Raw genomic sequence first — 24,947 nt, 5'->3', positions numbered from 1 at the left:
AGCATTTCTGGGCAGAAGCAATAAACACTGCATGTTACATTCAGAATAGAATCTCTATCAGACCTATTCTAAATAAGACTCCTTATGAATTGTGGAAGAACAGAAAGCCCAACATTTCATATTTCCATCCTTTTGGATGTGTATGTTTTATTCTGAATACTAAAGATCATCTTGGTAAGTTTGATTCTAAAGCACAAAAGTGTTTCCTTCTTGGATATTCTGAATGCTCTAAAGGCTACAGAGTATACAATACTGAAACACTGATTGTAGAAGAATCAATCAATATCAGGTTTGATGATAAGCTTGGTCTTGAAAAACCAAAGCAGTTTGAGAATTTTGCATATATAGATATTGATATATCAGAAGCTGTAGAACCAAGAAGCAAAGCTGCAGAAGCTGATAGTCTCAGAAGCAATGGATCAGAAGATCAAGTTGTTGCATCTTTAGAGAATCTCAGGATTTCTGAAGAGCCAACAGTCAGAAGATCACCCAGACTTGCATCAGCTCATTCAGAAGATGTGATCCTTGGGAAGAAAGACGATCCCATCAGAACAAGGGCATTCCTTAAGAACAATGCAGACTGTCAATTAGGTCTTGTTTCTTTGATGGAGCCAACTTCTGTTGATCAAGCTCTAGAAGATCCAGATTGGATAATTGCCATGCAAGAAGAACTCAATCAGTTTACAAGGAATGATGTATGGGACTTGGTTCCTAGACCAAAAGGATTTAACATCATCGGCACTAAGTGGGTATTCAGAAACAAGCTAAGCGAGAAGGGAGAAGTGGTAAGAAACAAAGCCAGACTGGTTGCTCAGGGCTATAGTCAGCAAGAAGGGATTGACTACACAGAAACCTTTGCACCAGTGGCCAGGTTAGAATCTATTCGTCTATTAATTTCTTTTGCCACTCAACACAACATCACTCTTTATCAGATGGATGTCAAGAGTGTCTTCTTAAATGGTTATATAGATGAAGAAGTTTATGTCCATCAACCTCCTGGTTTTGAAGACTCCATGTCTCCAAATCATGTTTTTAAATTAAAGAAATCATTATACGGATTGAAGCAAGCTCCGAGAGCTTGGTATGAACGTTTAAGTTCTTTCCTTCTGGAAAATGGTTTCACTAGAGGAAACGTGGACACTACTCTCTTTTGTAAAACCTTTAAAAAGGATATTTTAATATGTCAAATATATGTTGATGATATCATCTTTGGAACATCTAATGCTACACTTGGAAAGGAGTTTGCTGAGTCTATGCAGGCTGAATTTGAAATGAGCATGATGGGAGAACTCAAGTATTTCCTTGGGATTCAAATCAACCAAACTTCTGATGGAACCTATGTTCATCAAACGAAGTATGTGAAAGAACTTCTGAAGAAGTTTAATCTTTCTGAAAGTAAAGAAGCCAAAACTCCTATGCATCCAACATATGTCCTAGGTAAGGATGAGGTAAGTAAGAAGGTAGATCAGAAGTTGTACAGAGGTATGATTGGTTCTCTTCTATACCTAACTGCTTCTAGACCTGACATTCTCTTCAGTGTTTGCTTGTGTGCTAGATTCCAATCAGATCCGAGAGAATCTCATTTAACTGCTGTTAAGAGAATTCTGAGGTATCTGAAAGGTACTACTAATGTTGGTTTAGTCTACAGAAGATCCAAAGAATACAACTTAGTAGGATTCTGTGATGCTGACTATGCTGGAGATAGAATTGAAAGAAAGAGTACTTCTGGAAGTTGTCAATTTCTTGGAAGTCATCTGATCTCATGGTACAGCAAGAAGCAAGCTACTATTGCCCTCTCAACAACAGAAGCAGAATATGTTGCTGCTGCTGGTTGTAGCACACAAATGCTCTGGATGAGAAGTCAGCTAGAAGATTATCAGATATATGAGAGTAACATTCCTATCTTCTGTGATAATACTTCTGCTATATGTTTATCAAAGAATCCTATCTTACATTCAAAAGCTAAACATATTGAGATTAAACATCATTTCATAAGGGACTATGTTCAGAAGGGCGTTATATCTTTAAACTTTGTGGATACAGACCATCAATGGGCTGATATCTTTAAAAAACCCCTTGCTGAAGATAGGTTTAAGTTCATTTTGAAAAATATCAGTATGGACTTGTGCCCAGAATGAGAAGATGAGAAGATCTTTGTATGAGTACCTTCTGAAATGTGGTAAGACTAGGCAGCCATAAGAAGTTCTGAGTTTAATCAATTAGAAGTAATGATCCTGTTATTACTAACGTTTCATTGTCTAAGTTGATTCAGAAGCTCTTTTAAAGCAAAACAGCTGTCACCAGTCTCTCCAAAAGTTCCTATTTTCATAGGGGTAGGACTTCTACTTTTTCCCACGGCAACAAAAAATCTTCGCCGTATGTGGGCTTTTCCTAGTATTTTCTTGTTAACCATAGTTATGATTTTTTCGATCAATTTCTCTATTCATCAAATCGAAAAAAGTTCTATCTATCAATATGTATGGTCTTGGACTATAAATAATGATCTTTCTTTAGAGTTTGGCTACTTGATCGATTCACTTACTTCTATTATGTCAATATTAATTACTACTGTTGGTATTCTGGTTCTAATTTATAGTGATAGTTACATGTCTCATGATCAAGGCTATTTGAGATTTTTTACTTATATGAGTTTTTTTAATACTTCAATGTTAGGATTAGTTACTAGTTCAAATTTGATACAAGTTTATCTTTTCTATGTTAAAGGGGTTTTTACTTATATGGCAACGAAAAGTTTGATTGAGAGAGAGAATAAGAGGCTAAAATTGGAACAAAAATATCATTGGATTCGACGATCTCCAAAAAAGGAAATGAGCAAAGCTATCGCGTTAAGTGAGAAATGGGAAATTCAGGCAAAGTTGGAAGCTCTACCGCGTAATAGTGGACCTACACGTCTTCATCGACGTTGTTTTGTGACCGGAAGACCACGAGGTAATTATCGAGACTTTGGATTATCTGGACACGTACTTCGTGAAATGGTTCACGAATGTTTCTTGCCCGGTGCAACAAGATCGAGTTGGTAAGAATAAAAAATTCTCTTCATTTTTTTTATTCATTTTGATGATCCAGCCCATCTTTGTCTCAGTAGAGTCTTTCAGTGGCATGTTTCGGTCCTCTTTCCCATTACTTAGAAAAAGTAAGCCACCGGTTCAGGTACAAGATACTATCACTACCGCCTGGACAATTAGACATCCAACCCGTAATCGCAACGACCCAATTGCAAGAGCGGAGCTCTACCAACTGAGCTATATCCCCCCGAGCCAAGTTGGAGCATGCATGAAGGAGTCAAATCCGCCTTTTCTTCTTTTTCTTGGCGCAGCTGGGCCATCCTGGACTTGAACCAGAGACCTCGCCCGTGAAGTAAATCATCGCACCTACGGTCCATCCAATTGGGAGGAGAATCAATAGATTCCTTTTCGGGAGCGATTCATCCTTCCCGAACGCAGCATACAACTATCAATTGTACTGCGCTCTCCAAGTGTGCTTGTTTCCCCTTCTTCCTTATCATGACAAGTCTTTGTGGAATAACTCTCAGTAAAAATGATATCCTAAGTATAAATCCTATGTATAAATCCTATGCTGAGGAAATAAAAAAGAAGGACCAATGACATAGAAAAACGGAATCATAAACAAAGTTCAGGTTCAAATTACATAGAGAATATAGATAGTATTGTCTAGAATCTAGAATCTAGAATGATAAACAAATGAAAGACTTTCAAAAGATTTCATCCAATTCAAATTTTCATAATGTTACTTAATCAACTTGCTTAGTTATCGAAACTTTTTTTCTTCATTTCAAATTTTTTTTTTTGAAAAAAAAAAACGGATATTTTTCAATATGACAACAACGCCTGCCCCCTCTGATACTGAGGTTTCTGGACTTGAAAACAAACATCTGGGGCGGATCACGCAAATAATCGGTCCGGTACTGGATGTAGTTTTTTCACCAGGGAAGATGCCTTATATTTACAACGCTCTGATAGTTCAAGGTCCAGATAGGGCGGGCCAACAAATTAACGTAACTTGTGAAGTACAGCAATTATTAGGAAATAATCGAATTAGAGCTGTAGCTATGAGTGCTACAGATGGTCTAAAGAGAGGAATGGAAGTGATTGACACGGGAGCTGCTCTAAGTGTTCCAGTCGGCGGAGCAACCCTTGGTCGAATTTTCAACGTCCTTGGAGAGCCTATTGATAATTTGGGTCCTGTAGATACTCGCACAACATCTCCTATTCATAGATCTGCGCCTGCCTTTATAGAGTTAGATACACAATTATCCATTTTTGAAACAGGAATTAAAGTAGTTGATCTTTTAGCTCCTTATCGCCGTGGCGGAAAAATAGGACTTTTCGGTGGAGCTGGAGTAGGTAAAACAGTCCTCATTATGGAATTGATCAATAACATTGGAAAAGCTCATGGAGGTGTATCCGTATTTGGCGGAGTAGGTGAGCGTACTCGCGAGGGAAATGATCTTTATATGGAAATGAAAGAATCCGGAGTAATTAATGAAAAAAATATTGCGGAATCAAAAGTAGCTCTAGTCTACGGTCAAATGAATGAACCGCCCGGAGCTCGTATGAGAGTTGGTTTAACTGCCCTAACTATGGCAGAATATTTCCGAGATGTCAATGAGCAGGACGTCCTTCTATTTATCGACAATATCTTCCGTTTTGTCCAAGCCGGATCCGAAGTATCCGCCTTATTGGGCCGAATGCCTTCCGCTGTGGGTTATCAACCCACTCTGGGTACTGAAATGGGTACTTTACAAGAAATAATTACTTCTACCAAAAAAGGGTCTATAACTTCTATTCAAGCAGTTTATGTACCTGCAGACGATTTGACCGATCCTGCTCCTGCCACGACATTTGCACATTTGGATGCAACTACTGTACTATCAAGAGGATTAGCTGCCAAAGGTATTTATCCAGCAGTAGATCCTTTAGATTCAACGTCAACCATGCTCCAACCTCGGATCGTCGGTCAAGAACATTATGAAACTGCCCAAAGAGTTAAACAAACGTTACAACGTTACAAAGAACTTCAGGACATCATCGCTATTCTTGGGTTGGACGAATTATCCGAAGAGGATCGCTTAACCGTAGCAAGAGCACGAAAAATTGAACGTTTCTTATCACAACCTTTTTTCGTAGCAGAAGTATTTACTGGTTCCCCAGGGAAATATGTTGGTCTAGCAGAAACAATTAGAGGATTTCAATTGATTCTTTCTGGAGAATTAGATTGTCTTCCTGAACAAGCCTTTTATTTGGTGGGTAATATCGATGAAGCTACTGCGAAGGCTACGAACTTAACTTAGAAATGGAGAACTAATTCAAGAAATGACTTTAAATCTTTGTGTACTGACCCCCAATCGAATTGTTTGGGATTCAGAAGTGAAAGAAATTATTTTATCTACTAATAGTGGACAAATTGGGGTATTAAAAAATCATGCGCCTATTGCCACAGCTTTAGATATAGGTATTTTGAGAATACGCCTTAACGACCGATGGTAATAGGAATAATTATTCCATATCTTTTTCTATTAAAAATCAAATTTTGGAGATTGACAATAATGATTCTTTTTTAAATGAACCAAAAAGTTTCGCTAGTTATCAAAATTCTAGCTATTTGACGAATGTCTCTAAGAGTAATGATCCTAATGATACTTGGAATGATCACATTAATGGTTGGATGGAGAGTTATCTTCGTTCTCAAATCTGTTTTGATAGTTCCATTTTAGATGATAGTGATTTTACTCAACAAATAGAAAATGATAGTGATTTTCCTGAAATAGAAGATTATGATTATGATAATGGTAATGAGTTTCCTGAAATAGAAGATTATGATTATGATAATGGTAATGAGTTTCCTGAAATAGAAGATTATGATTATGATTTTCCTGAAATAGAAGATTATGATTATGATAATGGTAATGAGTTTCCTGAAATAGAAGATTATGATTATGATTTTCCTGAAATAGAAGATTATGATTATGATAATGGTAATGAGTTTCCTGAAGTAGAATCTGAGAGTGATTTGACTCAAATCGAAAATGATAATGATAGTGATTTTATTCAAATAAAAAAGGAGTTTGTTCCAATAGTATATGATGATAATACTAGTCCTTTTGCACAATTTGATCATTTATGGGATGTATGCGATACTTGCTATGCACCAAATTATAAGGAATTTTTGAAATCCAATTTGCATATTTGCGAATGTTGTGGAGATTATTTGAAAATGAGCAGTTCAGATAGAATCGAACTTTTGATTGATCCTGGTACTTGGAATCCGATGGATGAAGACATGGTTTCTCTGGATCCCATTGAATTTGATTCGGAAGAGGAATTTCATTCGGAAGAGGAAATTGGATTTTATATTGAATCTGATTTGAAATTGGAACCGCTAAGGCCTATGACTCGGCAAGAGGTAAAGGAATTCAATGCGTTATTTAATATGAATTTAAAATATAAAGGTTCGGACGAGGAAGAGGAAGAGGAAGAGGAAGAGGAAGAGAAAGAGGAAGATAAAGAGAAAGAGGAATGGGAAGAGGAAGATGAACCTTATCAAAATCGTCTTGATTCTCTTCAAGAAGAGACAGGATTACCGGACGCGGTTGAAACAGGCACAGGTCAACTAAATGGTATTCCTGTAGCAATAGGTATTATGGATTTTCGGTTTCTGGGGGGTAGTATGGGATCCGTAGTGGGTGAGAAAATCACTCGGTTGATCGAATATGCTACCAATCAACTTTTACCTCTTATTATAGTATGTGCGTCTGGAGGAGCGCGTATGCAAGAAGGAAGTATCAGCTTAATGCAAATGGCTAAAATTTCTTCTGCTTTATATAATTATCAAATCAATAAAAAGTTATTCTATGTAGCGATACTTACATCTCCTACTACTGGTGGGGTAATAGCTAGTTTTGGGATGTTGGGGGATATCGTTATTGCCGAACCAAATGCTTGCATTGCATTTGCGGGTAAAAGAGTAATTGAAGAAACGTTAAATTTAGAAGTGCCTGAAGGTTCCCAATCGGCTGACTTTTTATTTGAAAAGGGCTTATTTGATTCAATTGTACCACGTAATCTTTTAAAGGAGGTTTTAAGTGAGTTATTTCAGTTCCATGGTTTATGTCCTTTGACTGAAAATGAAAACTAATGAAAACTAATGCAGGTATTCTCTATCTCTGGAAAAGCATGCGTGCAGTTGAGGGGACGCCTACTTAGGTAACTGTGCTAATCACTTCATTTGTCATAAGTCTCTCTCCTCATGTCACGTAACATTAAATGCCATTCATCATTTCAGTTTATTTTTTTATACTCTTCAAACGTTTCATTTCCCTCTTATATTTCTCTCTCTTGCATTCAGTTTCTTTTTCTCTGATTATCTGCATTTCACATAAACCCTAGTTTATTCATCTTCAATCTAGCATTCACCATGAATCAGTCTTCAAGTTTCTCTCAACGAGCTTTCAACAGACAAGAGGTTTCTCCACTGAAAACTTGCTCCATTCCTCCACCAGTAATGGAAGTTTTGTGTAAATCTCATGTGGACGCTGATGATTTGGGTGCTTATGGTTTCAACCCAGATGCGAAGGAGAAGGCTCAAGGGTGGTTGATCTATTTGAATAGAACGGTTGGAAGGGTTGATTGGTTCCAGGTTGAGAAACAAATCTCGGGGATCACCTACATTGATTTCAAGACGGATCTCACAAGAGACTCAAGATTCCAAGAAGTCTCAAGCCAGATCTCTTCTGTGATGCTGTTATCAACATTTATCCAAAGGAAGAAGACTTTCTTGAGATATTGGATGAAGTTAAGCATCATGTACTTGACTTCTATGTTAAGGGAAAGCCCCGTTTGAGACATTAGCTTTCTTCCTGTGAACTGTCTCTCACTTCCTCCTTGGATTCATGTATTCTCTTCCCGTAGAGCTTCTCATCTGGACAGGCATGCAGTTTCTCAAGCTCTTATGGCTAGACAAACTGAGAACGACGCAGGGATTCATGTTATGTTAGCTAAGATTATGTCTAAGCTAGGGTTGTAGTCCTTGAATCCTTGTAGTTTTCTTTACTTGCAGCATACTTTTGTTTGCATATTTTTTTGTGTAACTATGTTTGTTCAAATTAATGAAAAGTTCTTCTGTTTGTCGTTTTCTACATCTGCATCTTTTATGTTTTTGATGTTATGACAAAAAGGGGGAGAAAAATGTGATAAATGATCTGATTTATATTATCAGTTACCGGGTAAAAAGGCCCCACATTTCTAACAGAACTTGCAAAGTTCTATGCTTTAAGTTTTGTTATTGCAGGAATTGAAGATCTCTTCAAGAAGAAGCAATTCTAAAGAATCAAGCTCTTGGATTCTTGAAGCAAGCTGAGTGCTATGAAGCTTCAGAATCAGAAGCAAGAAGCAAGAAGGAAGAATGTTTATGTGGAAGGTAATCATGTCTGTTTGGGCTATAGTGTTTTTTGAGGAAGGTAATCACACGAGGGTATGTCTGAACCCGCATTGGGATTTTAGTAGAATTGTGAGGGCCATCAATGCTGGGTTTCGACAACTTGATGGTCCTATCGGAAAAGTTAAACAAATAGATTATCATTGTCCATACATAACCTTGACGGATGCAAGCCCAGAAGGCACCTACGTGTATTATTGGGATTGTGTGAAAAATGACGTCGATGTGGATCTAATGTTTTGGACATACAGTGGAGAAGTTAATAGAGGCGTTCAAGATCAACTTGTTCTAGCAGTTATAGTTGAGTGAGTTCTGATATGATGTAATTGTGTTTGAATTATTATTTCGATGATATGTTTATTTTGTTTCAATCTAATTTTAAATCATTGCGGTGTTGTATCTTAATTTTAAATCGTTGTGTTGTTGCAAAATTTATTATGATGTAGCTAGAAGTTAAAAAATTTAATTAAAGTTGTCCTGGTTGTTGCAAATGTTATTATCAGTGTGTGTTTGTCTAGTCCCATCATGTTGGAATCTTCATAGTAGACTTTGATCAGTGTGCGTTCGTCTTGTCCCATCATGTTTGAATCTTCTGAACAGGCATTGATCAGTGTGTTTTAGTGTAGGCGTGTTGATGAACAATACGCAACAGTAATATCTTAGGATACTTAAAAATGGCAATATCTCTTTACAATCCAACACACATAGCCAAACATTATCTCTTTACAGTCCAACACACACAGCCAAACACTTATCCAAAACAATGGCATCCCCACCCCAATACGTAGTCAATGCCCATCTAAACAGTGAGACATTCATATCTGAAACAGCTGGTTTTATTATGAGAAACACTAAAGTTGTTACATTTTCATTAAGCAGAAAAGTCAATTTTATATACTTCCGTAAGAGATTAGAGGCGAAGATTGCAATGGGTCATATTGCACAAATTTTCTACCAATATCCTTTTTTCCGTGACAACAACCCTGTTAACTTTTACCAGGTTGAGGTTCAAAATGAAGAAGACCTCCAGAATATGTTTGCTAATCACAAATATTCTGGTTACGAACGCATCGAGCTGTATGTTACCATACAGGTCGATACACAACAATCACGTGTTGTTCAATCACAAGTTATTTACCCACCCATCGACGAGCAAGCAGAGGTGGATGTTATAGATGAAGAAGAAGATGAATAGGAAACTGAAGTTGACGACATGGTCAATGAAGAATCTGAAGACGAGCAGGACATTTCGGTGCCTCTAGGTCATGTGTACGAACCTCCTGCAAATATGACTAACTTGAACTTACAAGGTGACAAACCTTCATCCAATATCTTCTTCACCCCGTACATACAAAGTGATGATGTGTTAAATAAAGGAGATAATTTTCCTTCTAAGGAGGCATGTCAGAGAACTATCGAAAAATGGCACATGGCACATAATGTTGATTTTGAAGTAGATCACTCGAACCTAGAAAGGTATATAATCATTTGAAAAAACCTTGAGTGTGCATTCAGACAGTGTGCTTCGTATAGGAAGAGAAGTGATGCCTGGGTCATAGGGTCAATTTCATATCAGCACACATGCGTCAACTCCAATACGTCCCAAGATCATACGAAGCTTAGTTATGATCTTATCTGTCAGGAGATCTTGCCTCTTATCAACTGTGACCCGTCTCTGAAGGTGAAAACAATTATCTCGCATGTCGTTACAACATACAAATATACTCCATCCTACAGAAAGGCTTGGATAGCGAAAACAAAGGCCATTGAAATTGTGTACGACAATTGGGAGGAGTCATACAAAATTCTTCCATGTTACCTAACTGCGCTTCAAACATATGCTCCTGACATCGTTTCTATTCTAGAGACATTGCCAGCGCATCCCCCGGATGGAACCCCTGTCCAAGGAAATGGAATATTCCATCAATTTTTCTAGGTTTTCCAACCTTGCATACGAGGGTTTGCATATTGTAAACCGATACTGCAAATCAATGGAACTTGGTTGTATGGTAAATACAAAGGAACCTTGTTGATGGCTGTTGCACAAGATGGAAACAACAACATATTTCCAGTAGCATTCGCAATAGTGGAAGGTGAAACTATTGTGGGTTGGAGTTTCTTTCTAAGGAATCTTCGACAATATGCTGCTCCTCAACCTGATCTTTGTTTAATCTCAAATAGACATGTTTCCATTGAAAGTGCTTACAAGAACCCAGCAAACGGATGGTAACACCCACCACAAACACATGTATACTGTATTTGCCATATTGCCTAGAATTTCTAGTGGGAGATTAAGGATAGGCACCTCCAGAAAACATTGGTCAATACAGGATATGCATTAACTCAACCTACATTCCAACATTATCAGAGTGAAATTGTATTGTCAAATCCGGAGGCGGGAAGTTGGATTGTTAACCTATCCAGGGAGAAATGGACCAGGGCTTACGACAACGGCATGCGAAGGGGCCACATGACAACAAATCTAGTAGAATCCATGAATGGTGTTCTTAAGGGAATTCGAAACCTTCCTATCACTGCAATGGTGGAGGCAACCTACTTTAGGATGGCTTCGTTGTTCTCAAAAATAGGTAAGAGGTGGAGTGCGGTTAGAGAATTGGGTCAACTGTTCAGCGAGAGTTTCATGAAATTTATGAAAGAATAATCAACTAAGGCCAACAGTCATCATGTAACTTCTTTCGATCGATTCAACCGCACCTTCAATGTTCAAGAAACAATTGACCACAACTAAGGATTGCTGAGACAACAATATAGGGTTCTGCTTGATGATCATTGGTGCGACTGTGGAAAGTTCCAAGCATTTCGTATGCCTTGCTCACATGTTATATTAGCATGTGCATTTGCGCACCGAGACACATTATCACTACTATCTCCAATTTACAAGGCAAAGACATTGCTCTAGGTATACAGTGTGGCATTTCCAGTGGTTGCGAAGGAGGATTACTGGCCTGAGTATGATGGGGAGGTAGTTTGGCATAATGACACGATGAGACAAAAATAAAAAGGGCCGCCCCAACAGTACTCGTATTCGAACCAAAATGGAAGTGCATGACAAAATGGAAAGAAAATGTAGCATTTATCGTCAACTAGGCCACAATAAAAAGAAATGTCCTACTCGTGGAATAGCCTTATCGCATGTTTAATCAAGTTTGTATTAACATTTTTTTTGATAATGTGTCGACTTCGTGTATCGACTTTGTAACATTTTTTTAATCAATGAACTCTACTTTATTAAGCGGCGGAATCGACAACACAAACATTAATTCAGGTTAATAACAATTTTACGAAATTGGCTTATCGTCCAATTTTACGAAAATCGAAGACCGAAATCGAAAACTTTGCGCGAAATGAAATGAAATGGGGTATTTAAAAAAAACTCTAACACATAAGAGTCATTTCATATGGCGCCTATGTGTCAAGAACAATACATTTGCGTCATTTGATATGGCTTGCCCTATTTAGGTCCACATATGCGTCATTATTTGGCGCATTCACCCCACCTTTGCACCATTGCGCCATTTAGTTTGGCGCATACCCCAGAGTCTGCTGCTAAACCTAGACACTTTGGTAAATTTTCTGAAAAACGGGTTTTTTTTTGTGTTTTTTTTAAACCTGTATATTTAAAAAAAAAAAGGTTCTATTAGTGTTAATTCATTTTTTAGAAAAAAGTTGGAAAAACATTTGGCATACTGTGGTGTAAGTTCCTATTTGTATTTTTTTTAAGTTTCATTTCTTTATCATTTTTGTTATTATTACTAATCAATAATTTAATTTTTTTTTAAATATGTGTTTTGGGTTGGTTTACTTATTAGTTTTAATTTAGTTATTTATTTAGATTAGTTTTATTAGAAAAAAATAAATAATATAAAATAAAAAAATGTGATGTACATGGTCAAATCTCTTTTCATAACCAAAACAAAATACACAGAAAACAGTTTCATAATCAATTCTCAAACTTCGATACAACGTCGAGTTCTTTTTTCAAAACCATTTTTCATAATAAACTTGGATGTGAAAAAGGTTGATTGAGCATCGTTTGCTCCTCCAATTCCGAGTATTTAGATTGTTGGTTGTTAGACCTATTGTCCAAGACTCGTCCTTCCATGCATAAAAAACTTAATAAGTGAACGTTGTTTCACATCACCTTTTCACGAGAAAACCTTTTGGGATGAAAAACAATTGGTTGAGCACATTTTGTTCCTCGATTCCTCGTAATTGGATCGTTTGTTGGTATAGACTTGTGATCCAATACTTGTCACCCCCATAAAAAACAAGTTCAACCCATCAAACTTCTTTTTCGCCCTTGTGCGGCTTTCTTAAAATCTTTTCAAAACGAATGTGTCTTAGCCATTTCGACACGAAAGCGAACACAAAGACTTAGCCTCTAGACGAGCAAACAAGTTGAATTCCAAATGTCCAAAATGTCTAACGCATCATTCTTCTAAAATCAACCAACCAAGACTTGGTTTTTCTACCCCTGACTATGAAGCTCTGACTTTCCCATTGCACGAGGGAATACGTAGGCACAAGACGCAATGTCTTGGTGAGCCCAATAAATCAAAAATAAAAACCCCTTCCGTCCTTTCTCTTTCTCACTCACTAAGTAGAAGATTAAAAATAATTCACACTAACACTCAAACACATGACTAAATAAATGGGTCCTGTTGAGTACAACGGACGTGAGGGGTGCTAATACCTTCCCCTCGCATAATCGACTCCCAAACCCGATATGGTTGCGATGACCATTCCCTTTCCTTCGTGGGTTTTATTCAGCATTTCCCCGTTCTTTAGAAACAAATAAATATTGATGGCAACTCTATTAATTTTGTCGGCCGCGAAAATTCCTTCTTTAGAACAACCTACTTCGACACGAAGAATTACAATCTCAACAAACACCATTAATTAAAGACAAAGGCTACATGGTTTAGTTGTAAAAAGAATTATATAATATTGTCATACCCCAAAATTTGCCTGCCCAATTTCTAACCGTCAAATTTATCTTAAAATTTGGGTCTTATAAAATTTTGGATTTATACTAACATTTTAACACTAATTAGATTTTGTTTATTTAAAAATATACAATAGTTTACTTAAATGTTTTTGTTAAAATATTTGCTTGACCGTCATATACTTTCCAATGCATTTTTATTTCGAATAAACGAGATAAGACAATTGGTAGGAGGTGAAGCTTACAAGCATATGGTATTGGGTTCAAGCCCCACCTTTTGTATTTTCACCATTATTTTTTTTATTATTTAAATTTATTTTTATTAGACTTACACTTTATTTTTAGGTAGTATCATAATTTCAATCATCATTGTTAGACTCATTTCTTTTTACAATTTATTATTATTATTATTATTATTATTATTATTATTATTATTATTATTATTATAATTATAGTGTGTATTTGATTTATTCCATTATAGCTTTGTTTAGTCATTAAGAATTATTGTCATTAAGGGAAACAAGAGCAACAAAGAAAAAGGCATCAAAAGGACACGTGAATAGACCAAGAAGCATCAATTTTTTCCGAATACATCAAAACATGCCAAAAACATAGAAAGTAACAGCAAATATCTCTAAAACCGTGTGAAACATTTTGAGCCTAAAATATCTTGAATCAATTGAAAAAGATCAATCCCAATAAAAACTTTCCAATTCAGCTCTCCAAATCAAGCCAAAAACTCCACATAATCTCAACCAATTCAATGCCCCTAACCTAATTTCATTGTTATAAGAACCTGTGAAATTTCATGAAAAAGGGTGGCGGAGACAAAAAAAGGGTCCTTGAGAAATTCTCTGCAACAACTTCAGTCTCCATACTGATAAACCATGTAATAACTCTTAACTACCTTGTTGAAGTTAGTTATAGTAGTTAGAGTTGGTTAAATAGTTAGTTAGGTTGGTTACTTGCATACCAAGCTATTAGAACAACTTTGTATATAAAGAGCTATCAACTCATTGTAATAAGTGTGAGGAAATATGCTGAATCCTTCTCTTATCTTCTTTGTTTCTCTCCTACTGCTATCTCTCTTTATCTTCTTCTTCTTCTTCTTCTTCTTCTTCTTCTTCTTCTTCTTCTTCTTCTCTCCTATCATATCTATCATGCTATAGCTTGCATATTTCAATATCATATTATGGTATCATCACATAAGATCCATACCTACTTCTCTCATTGATAATTTGCTTCCGCTTTTATCTCCTTTCTTTTGATTCAGTGATTTTTCTCTGTATTTCCACCATGCCACCATGCTTAGCACCAACTTCTCAAGTTGATTCCGTGTTCTACGTTCACCCTAGTAAAGGTCCAAATTCTCTGATCATCACACCCTTTCTTAATGGTTCTAACTATATCTCATGGGTGAGATCAATGAAGCGTGCTCTTGGTGCCAAGAATAAATCTGCGTTTATCGATGGTTCCATTACACCTCTTGCCATGGATGATCTTAATCGCAGTGCTTGGTAACGATGTAATTGCTTAGTTCATTTGTGGATCATGAATTCTGTTACACCTCCAATTGCTCAAACGATCGTATTCTTGGAAAATGCTCTTGATGTTTGGAATGATATTCAAGAACGATTTGCCAAAACCGATCGAATTCGTGTGTCTAATCTTCGTCTGGAGATCAATAATGTCAAACAAGGTTCAAAATTAGTGCTTGATTTCTTCACAAAAATGCATGGATTGTGGGAAGAGTTGAACTCTCATAGGCCACTCCCAGCATGTACATGTATCCATCAGTGCAGATGTCAAGCTAAGAGATCTGCAAGAGAGTTTTGTATTGAGGACCAGGTTATTCAGTTTCTTACAGGTTTAAATGAGAAATTTTATGTTATCAAAACTCAAGTTCTTTTGATGGATATGTTACCATCCATTAACAAGATCTATTCTATGGTTATTCAAGAAGAAAGCCATACTATTTCTCTTCTTCCTAAACCTAATTCATCTTTGGCTCTTGAAGAAGTGAACATTTAGTCAATGCTTATGACTCAAGAAAATATCCTGATCAAGGTAAGGCTTCAAGTCACAATGGTGGATCTCAAAGTTCTAAGAGAGACAACAGATTATGCAACTATTGCAATAGAACAGGTCATATTGTGGAGGTTTGCTATAGGAAACATGGATTTCCTCCAAATTTTGGTAAGAAACAAGTTGCTGCTAATTCCACTACTACCTCTAATGGATATAACATAACTATAGCTCACAATTGTGAAGAATGAGAATCTAATAATCCAAATGCCAATATTTCTCAAGAGCAATATTCTCAGTTAATTAGCTTGTTGCAACAAACAAACTTGATTCCTCAGGCATCTAGCTCCAATACTACCTCCACTTCCAACCATATTTCTACCTCTCTAACTTATACTGGTCATACATCACATGAGTTATCAGGTAATTCCCACTCTTTTATAGCCTCTTGTTCAACTGAAAATAAGTCAAAATTTTGGATCATTGATTCTGGTGCCAATGATCATGTATGTTCCTCCATTCATTGGTTTAGCTCATGTCATAATATTCAGCCAGCTAATGTATTTCTACCTAATGGCTCTATTGTTGTAGCTAACCAAGCTGGTACAGTTAAACTTTCACCTCAATTGTGCATTAATAATGTTCTATATACTCCTGATTTTTCTCTCAATTTGTTATCAGTGTCAAGACTATGTGATTCTAATCATTGTGCTTTCTAATTTTTTGCTGACAAATGTTTTATTCAGGACATGAAATCCTAGAAGATGATTGGTTTGGCTAGTCAATATGAAGGGCTGTACAAATTGAAGATTGATGATGGTTGGCTTGCTGCTAAGAATATTTCCAAACTCCATCACCTTCCTTTACATAAATCTACTTCACCTAGTGTTAGTCTCAGTAATTGTAAAGTGATAACTACTAAGGTTTTATGGCACTTTAGGCTAGGTCACTTGTCCCATGATAGAATCTCAAAAATATCCAATTTGTATCCTGATATTATTAATGATAATAAAGCTGTTTGTGATATTTTTCATTTTTCTAGACATAAGAAGCTTCCTTATACACCAAGTAATTCTAAGGCTGCTAGAAAATTTGAATTGATACATTTTGACATATGGGGTGTAACACCCCATATTTTCTAATTTTCATTTAATCGGAAATTAAATTATTATTTGGAATTAATTGGTATTTTCGTTGAACTAATTGGAAGAATTATTGAGTATTGGTCTTTGGGCCAAGTGGAGTATTTAGTAATGAGGGGGTGTTAAGTGTTAACCCATTACTAAATTATGCCATGTTTTAATAAAACAAGTAAATAAGAGAAAATTGAGAAATAGAGAAGGAAAACCTAAGAGGGAGAGAAGGAGAATTCATGGAGAAAAGAGATTTTCGTATTCATGGTGCAGCCCTCACAAAATGGATCATAACTCTCTGCTCGTAGCTCCAAATCAGGTAATTCTTGAAGATTCGGATTCTACACGAAATTTCCTTCGATTTGATATATTAATTCGTGTCAAGGAGGTTCTTGGTGAGGGAGATAAGCGGGTTTGAAGATTGGAGATTCTTGCTGAAAGTGATGAAAAGAGGCTTACGGGTTTGACGGAGAAGAAGGGGAAAAGTCCAGATTCTTGGCTAAGGTAAGGGGGGACTCTTCCGGTTAATTTCTATTATGTGATTATGGGTAATAGGATGGATTAACGTATGATTCGATTCGATTGGGTATATTGGGATTTGATATTGTTAGGTATGTTATGATTTGGGATAATTAATGAATTTGTATAGATTGTTGGTTATTGATGTGTTGTTTTGATGTATAATGATGTGTGATGAGAAATTCGATGTTTGTATGTCTGTATATGATGTCTGGAATCATTTTTGGGTGAAAAGGGTGTGAAATCGCAGGTGTGTCGCGGACTTGAGAATTGCTGAAATCGCAGGTCCGCTGAGCGGAGGGGGTCCGCTGAGCGGAGGTCCCAACGTAGTTCGCTTCTATTGGACGTCGCTAGAGGTCCGCTGAGCGGAGGTCTTAAGGATTTCGCTTCTGCCTTGCTCCGCTGAGCGAACCTTGCTGTGTGTGAATTTTTATAAAACATTAAAATAACGTATCTTTTGATCCGTGTATCCTTTCTTGGTGCCGTTTGGGGCATTGTGAAGCAAATTAAATATTTTATATAATGAATTGGTGAGATGGGCAGTGACCCGAATTATTTTAAAAGATTATTTAATTGCTTCGGTGATATACATTGTGTGTATGTGGAATTGTGTAAACATGACAATGTTTTCGTGGGATGATGGAATGAACCGTTATTATTATTATTAATGTGATGATTATATGTTATATGTGGACATGTATGATTGAATGTAACATTGTGTGCATATATCTTTGAATGTGACAATGTGTTGATGCAGTGATAGATTTGTTGTGACTATTATCATGATTGTTGTGATAATATGACGGTGATGATTGAATGATATATTTGATGTAAATATATGTGAATAATTGAATGATTGTGCAGCGTGTACATACTTATTCGGTGATGAAAATGGTGAGTTATGATGAGACGATGCGGTGCATCGGATCGGTGATGTTTTTAAGTATGGTATATGTGTACATTCATTCATATGCATTTGATGATGGATCCCAGTGATGTTTGGATCGTTGGTGGACATATTTCCCATTGTGCGGAAATTGTGTCGGTGGGCCGTATCTCGATGAGGCGTAGATCGGTTAGGTGGATTGATTCCACGGTTTATTGGTACCACATGCATAGTGTCGGTTGTGTCATATGCATTTTGTCATAACATGATTGTATGAATTTCTGTGTTATGTGCTGTAATCTATTGTTGTGTGAATTGATGAATAATAGATGTGAATCTGAATATATGACAAATTGGGTGAATGATATATTATGATGTTTTGTTGCTTATGAATGCATAACATTGATTAATTGAGAATGAGACTCACCCTTACTTGTTGATAATTTTCAGATTGAGGAGTAGCGGCATTAGTGCTCGGTGAGGATGACTCGTAGAGTTTATCCGTTTATGTTGGGTCGTGTCGGTCATGCTCTGATCTTGTAACAATGGGGGACGATAGTTATAGAGATTTATGAGAATTCTCTGTTTTCATTGGTGTTGGATTATGTTTCCATTTGGTTATGTTGATGATGTTTCTTATCCCGCTGTGATAAACATAATTGTGTTTTCAGTAAATCGTTTCCTAATGAAGCATGACTTGACCATGATTAGTTTATTTATTTTAAATAATTGTGGCACCCTTGTGTTTATGTTTTACTCTGATATAATTGATTAAAATTTCCGTGGGGTTTAGAAGGGTGTTACAATAGTGGTATCAGAGCATAGTCGGTCATGTGACCAGAGTCTTGTTGTTAATTTTTCCTTTCGGAATGCGTCATGTGTGTGAAACACTATCGGTACTCAGTGTGCTCTAACTGTTTTCCTCCAGAAGTGGGATTGAAACTAGTGGGGGAGAAGCTATGCCTCTCGGATATGTCTCAGATGCAAGATGTTAGCGTGATGCGGAGGGCAGCAGTACAAGAGTGTGGATTTATTGTTTTCTGAAGTGAAGGTGACATGGGCTGTAGACTATGGTTGTTATTTTAGTTGGAGTGCCTCGGAGTAGATGATGGTTATTTCTTGAAAAATGGAATTTTGAAGTTGTGATGCTTCAAGTGCTACTGATGGACTGTGATGTTGTCGTGTGAGTAGCCCTATGTGAAAGGTCGCTGTTGAAGCGGTGATTAAAGAAAGTATTGTCGTGGACCTTGCCGTAGGATTACTAGTAAGTAATTGAGATGATGGTAGAGGTTATTGATGTTGTTGAGAACGTTTTGACGCGCGGGTAATGTGAAGAGACAAGTATGATCTCAAGGATAAGAAGGTTGATGATGGTGTACATGAATTTGGTTTCGTGATGTTGCAGAAGACGAACTTCGGCGATGGGATGTGTTGCTCAAGTTATAAGAATGTTTGGAAGTGGAGAGATATGATAAGGAGCTATTTAGAATGTGATTGATTTGAAGATGATGAGTTTTAGAGCGGAATTTCCGTAAGAAAAGCGCAGGACAGTTGTTGAATCGTTATGAAACTTCGAAAATTCATAACTAGAGTTCTAGACATCCGATTTGAGTTCCGTTTGAAGTGTCGGAAAGCTAACGAGACGAACTTTGTTATAAAAATGGTTGCAGCAGTTGTAACATATTTAATTGTGACAGTATGATGTTAGAAAGAGGTGAAGTTGCAGTTACGCTTGTTCTCAAAACTAGACTTGTTTGTTGGTGCTGCATGGGATGTCAGTGTCAGAGTTGAACGGAATGAAGGAATAATTAAAAGGTTTGTTGAGAAGCAATTTTTAGAATTGAATATATCATTTATAGAGTTTTGGAGATATCGTATAGAGTGTCGCTGCATGACGTCGATGTTGCATTTCATATGACGTTGGAAAATTCATATCTTGAGTCCGAGTGTCGGATTAATGTGTTGTTTGAACCTACGAAGAGGAGAGATTATGTTCTACCTTATGGGAGAGTTATAAATACAGTAGAGTGATCCTATAAATATGGATTTTGAAGTTGGTTAAGGAAGTGTGAAACTTGTTGAATAGGAAAGCCTACTACCGCGATTGTTTGAAACGAAGTTGAGTAGTATATGTTGTGATGAATAAGTTGATGAGGTGTTCGGTAATAAAGATGATTGAGTGCCGATGGATTTTAAGTGGGGGTGGATTAGTAGTAAAGGTGAAATTAACTTTAGAACCGTTTATGGTATATTATGATGCGTCATTGATGAGTTTGGGTGGTGTATTGATGCAAAATCAGCAAGTAGTAGCTTATGCGTTGAGTAAGAAGTCTTTAAATATGTTGGTGTTGATGGTGAAAGAGTTGGATTTAATTGGACAATTTAGATATTTGAGATTGATATGTGAAGGTACTCCTAATTGTGTTAGATTGGGTATGTTAAAGCTGACTAGTGGTATTCTTGATGGGATTAGAGAAGGTCAGAAAGCTGATGTAGAGTTGACCGATAAGTTGACTTTGAATTACCAAGGTAAAGGCGGTGAATTTAGAATCGACGAGAACGGTATGATGAGGTAAAGTGAGCAGGTTTGTGTTCTTGATGTTTTTGAGCTTTGAAAGAATATTCCAGAAGAAGGACACCGTAGTAAATTATTGGACTATGACGATGTTAATGAGTTGAGTGCAAACTCAGAAGGGACACTATTATTTAGTAACGACAATTTATGCTTAAATGTGGTTGTCAGCTATCTATTGACAAATTGAGGACTTGATCACCCTTAATCTCTTGTTGATAGTAGGCGGAATCATATAAATAGAATGAACTTGTTTTGTTACCTTAATGGTATAAGATGCGATGGATACTAAGTCATAAAGAATAAATCACTCACCATGTTGTGTGAACTTATGAAGAAGTGAATATGAAAGAGTGCAATATATTGGATGATGACCTAAGACGGGTAATCAGAGTCGCGCAGCGAAAGTGTGATGTGGAGTTGTGTTGTGATTATTACTCGTGGACAGTGAGGAATTAATATGTCGGGAGCCTACGTAGAGAACATGTATTAATCTATATGTTGGATTTAGAATCTAGTGGATGTAAAGATGTTGTGCTGGGGAATCAGAACTCTTTTGAATAATTTCCGAGATGATGAACATGTTATTATGGTTGTACGTGGTCGACGAGTATGCATTCGGCGAAGTTAAGACGATGAGTTGATACTATACGATGCTATAATAATTTTGTGCTGTTGAAAGGTGTTATTGTAGATTTCCAGATATAATGAGGAATTATACTCTATGAAGGACGAAGTTGATTTAATTCTTGGAGAAGAGTGGGACTCAGTTGAGCTATTTTGTAAGCAATGGTATATTGAGGTTGATGAGTGTGATTATAACTACTCATGTGTACTCGTTCCGATGATTGGAATGTCTTAATAGATATAGTAACTCAGGAATTTGTTGTTGAATGAGTATAAGTATTGCTAAGTGGTAAATTAGTGCCATGTATGGTAAAGGAGGATTTTAAACGAATGAGTAAAGATAATTGGAATTGGGCAAAACTAAGAAATCTAATTGGGGATGATGATTGTAATGAGTAATAAGGATAATGCAGCAAAAGCGGAATGTAACGTGTTGGATAATTGATGGTGTGACTTGAGAGGAGCCAGATAGTTGAAATTCAATGATAGAGGAATATTGTTATTGAGTTTCTTGAAGGAAGCGGTTGGTGAAAAGTGTAAGTATTATTTTATCGCTCAGATGGAAAAGTGTGTCTAAAGTTGGTAAGTTCGGTAGATGGTATGCATTACTGCAGTGTTGATCAGGTGTGATCATACCATGGATTGAGTAATTATATTATTCATTTAATGGGCGTATTGTACGGGTCGGACCTCGAAGTTTCATTGTCGTTAACCTTTTCGAGATATAGCGAGTGGTACGCCTTTAGGTGGTCGAATGCGACGTAAGAGCTGAGATTGAATGCATTAGACATGCTTTCTGTTGGTTATGTCAGATGAATCTTGAGGATCGACTAGGGAAATGTTACCTAGGAACTAGAGAGTCAGATGAAGGACTCCTATCCGAGACTTTTCACTTGAAGTATGTTTTCGAGGACGAAAACTCTTTTAGTGGGGGAGAATTGTAACACCCCATATTTTCTAATTTTAATTTAATCGGAAATTAAATTATTATTTGGAATTAATTGGTATTTTCGTTGAACTAATTGGAAGAATTATTGAGTATTGGTCTTTGGGCCAAGTGGAGTATTTAGTAATGAGGGGGTGTTAAGTGTTGAGCCCATTACTAAATTATGCCATGTTTTAATAAAACAAGTAAATAAGAGAAAATTGAGAAATAGAGAAGGAAAACCTAAGAGGGAGAGAAGGAGAATTCATGGAGAAAAGAGATTTTCGTATTCATGGTGCAGCCCTCACAAAATGGGTCATAACTCTCTGCTCGTAACTCCAAATCAGGTAATTCTTGAAGATTCGGATTCTACACGAAATTTCCTTCGATTTGATATATTAATTCGTGTCAGGGAAGTTCTCGGTGAGGGAGATAAGCGGGTTTGAAGATTGGAGATTCTTGCTGAAAGTGATGAAAAGTGGCTTACGGGTTTGATGGAGAAGAAGGGGAAAAGTCCAGATTCTTGGCTAAGGTAAGGGGGGACTCTTCCGGTTAATTTCTATTATGTGATTATGGGTAATAGGATGGATTAACGTATGATTCGATTCGATTGGGTATATTGGGATTTGATATTGTTAGGTATGTTATGATTTGGGATAATTAATGAATTTGTATAGATTATTGGTTATTGATGTGTTGTTTTGATGTATAATGATGTGTGATGAGAAATTCGATGTTTGTATGTCTGCATATGATGTCTGGAATCATTTTTGGGTGAAAAGGGTGTGAAATCGCAAGTGTGTCGCAGACTTGAGAATTGCTGAAATCGCAGGTCCGCTGAGCGGAGGGGGTCTGCTGAGCGGAGGTCCGAACGTAGTTCGCTTCTGTTGGACGTCGCTAGAGGTCCGCTGAGCGGAGGTCTTAAGGATTTCGCTTCTGCCTTGCTCCGCTGAGCGAACCTTGCTGTGTGTGAATTTTTATAAAACTTTAAAATAACGTATCTTTTGATCCGTGTATCCTTTCTTGGTGCCGTTTGGGGCATTGTGAAGAAAATTAAATATTTTATATAATGAATTGGTGAGATGGGCAGTGACCCGAATTATTTTAAAAGATTATTTAATTGCTTCGGTGATATACATTGTGTGTATGTGGAATTGTGTAAACATGACAATGTTTTCGTGGGATGATGGAATGAACCGTTATTATTATTATTAATGTGATGATTATATGTTATATGTGGACATGTATGATTGAATGTAACATTGTGTGCATATATCTTTGAATGTGACAATGTGTTGATGCAGTGATAGATTTGTTGTGACTATTATCATGATTGTTGTGATAATATGACGGTGATGATAGAATGATATATTTGATGTAAATATATGTGAATAATTGAATGTGAAGGATAGAAAAACACTTAGAAAGGGGGGGTTTGAATAAGTGTAGTCTAAAAACTTGAACGATAAAAACAATTTGCACAGTTATTTTTATCCTGGTTCGTTGTTAACTAAACTACTCCAGTCCACCCCCACAGAGTGATTTACCTCACCTGAGGATTTAATCCACTAATCGCAACAGATTACAATGGTTTTCCACTTAGCCCACGACTAAGTCTTCTAGAGTATCCTGATCACAACCTGATCACTCTAGGAACAAATGCTTAGACACAAGCTAAGACTTTCTTAGAGTATCCTGACCACCACGTGATCACTCTAATTACAACTGCTTAGACACAAGCTAAGACTTCCTAGAGTATCCTGATCAACACTTGATCACTCTAGTTACTTACAAATTAATGTAATCAATTCTAAGAGTATTACAAATGCTTCTGAAAAGCTATAATCACAACAGTGATATTTCTCTTAACGTTTAAGCTTAATCTCACTAATATATTACAACAGCAATGTAGTGAGCTTTGATGAAGATGAAGTTTCTGAGCTTTGATTTGAACAGCGTTTCAGCAAGTTAATATTCACAGAAATCGTCAAGAGTTGGTAACCTTGCTTCTCATCAGAACTTCATATTTATAGGCACTTGAGAAGATGACCGTTGGGAGCATTTAATGCTTTGCGTATTCCGTACAGCATTGCATTTAATGTTTCACGCTTTTGTCAACTACCTCGAGCCTTGTTCACGCTGTGTCTACTGACGTTGCCTTTAATAGCTTCCAACGTTCCTTTTGTCAGTCAGCGTAGCCTGCCACCTGTACTTTCTTCTGATCTGATGTTTATGTATACAACGTTTGAATATCACCAGAGTCAAACAGCTTGGTGCATAGCATCTTCTTGTCTTCTGACCTTGAAGTGCTTCTGAGCGTGATACCATGAGAACTTCAGTGCTTCTGCTTCTGCTCTCAAGTTCTTCTGATGCTTCCATAGACCCATGTTCTGATTCTGCCTTGACCATCTTCTGATGTCTTGCCAGACCATGTTCTGATGTTGCATGCTGAACCTTCTGAGACAAAGCTTCTGAGCGCTGATTTGTGCATACTCTTTATATATTTCCTGAAAGGGAAATTGCAATGTATTAGAGTACCACATCATCTCACACAAAATTCATATCCTTGTTATCATCAAAACTAAGAATATTGATCAGAACAAATCTTGTTCTAACAGAATGATTGTGCAGCGTGTACATACTTATTCGGTGATGAAAATGGTGAGTTATGATGAGACGATGCGGTGCATCGGATCGGTGATGTTTTTAAGTATGGTATATGTGTACATTCATTCATATGCATTTGATGATGGATCCCGGTGATGTTTGGATCGTTGGTGGACATATTTCCCATTGTGCGGAAATTGTGTCGGTGGGCC

At 36.8% G+C, this 24,947-nt stretch overlaps 1 protein-coding gene and 1 pseudogene across 1 annotated transcript; both read left to right on the top strand.

The window, feature by feature from the left end:
- Window positions 1-3,380: 3,380 nt before the first annotated feature.
- On the top strand, window positions 3,381-5,521 carry LOC131639716 (ATP synthase subunit beta, chloroplastic-like; annotated as a pseudogene).
- On the top strand, window positions 5,355-7,186 carry LOC131639715 (acetyl-coenzyme A carboxylase carboxyl transferase subunit beta, chloroplastic-like). Its single transcript, XM_058910185.1, has 2 exons — window positions 5,355-5,524; window positions 5,616-7,186. The coding sequence occupies exons 1-2, from the start codon at window positions 5,355-5,357 to the stop codon at window positions 7,174-7,176; spliced, it is 1,731 nt and encodes a 576-aa protein (XP_058766168.1). The 3' UTR covers window positions 7,177-7,186.
- Window positions 7,187-24,947: the final 17,761 nt, after the last annotated feature.

Source organism: Vicia villosa, unplaced genomic scaffold (genome assembly GCF_029867415.1).
Source record: "Vicia villosa cultivar HV-30 ecotype Madison, WI unplaced genomic scaffold, Vvil1.0 ctg.002744F_1_1, whole genome shotgun sequence".
Classification (NCBI taxonomy): domain Eukaryota; kingdom Viridiplantae; phylum Streptophyta; class Magnoliopsida; order Fabales; family Fabaceae; genus Vicia; species Vicia villosa.
Note: the sequence above shows the minus strand (reverse complement) of the source record. Positions and strands in the feature narration are given on the sequence as shown.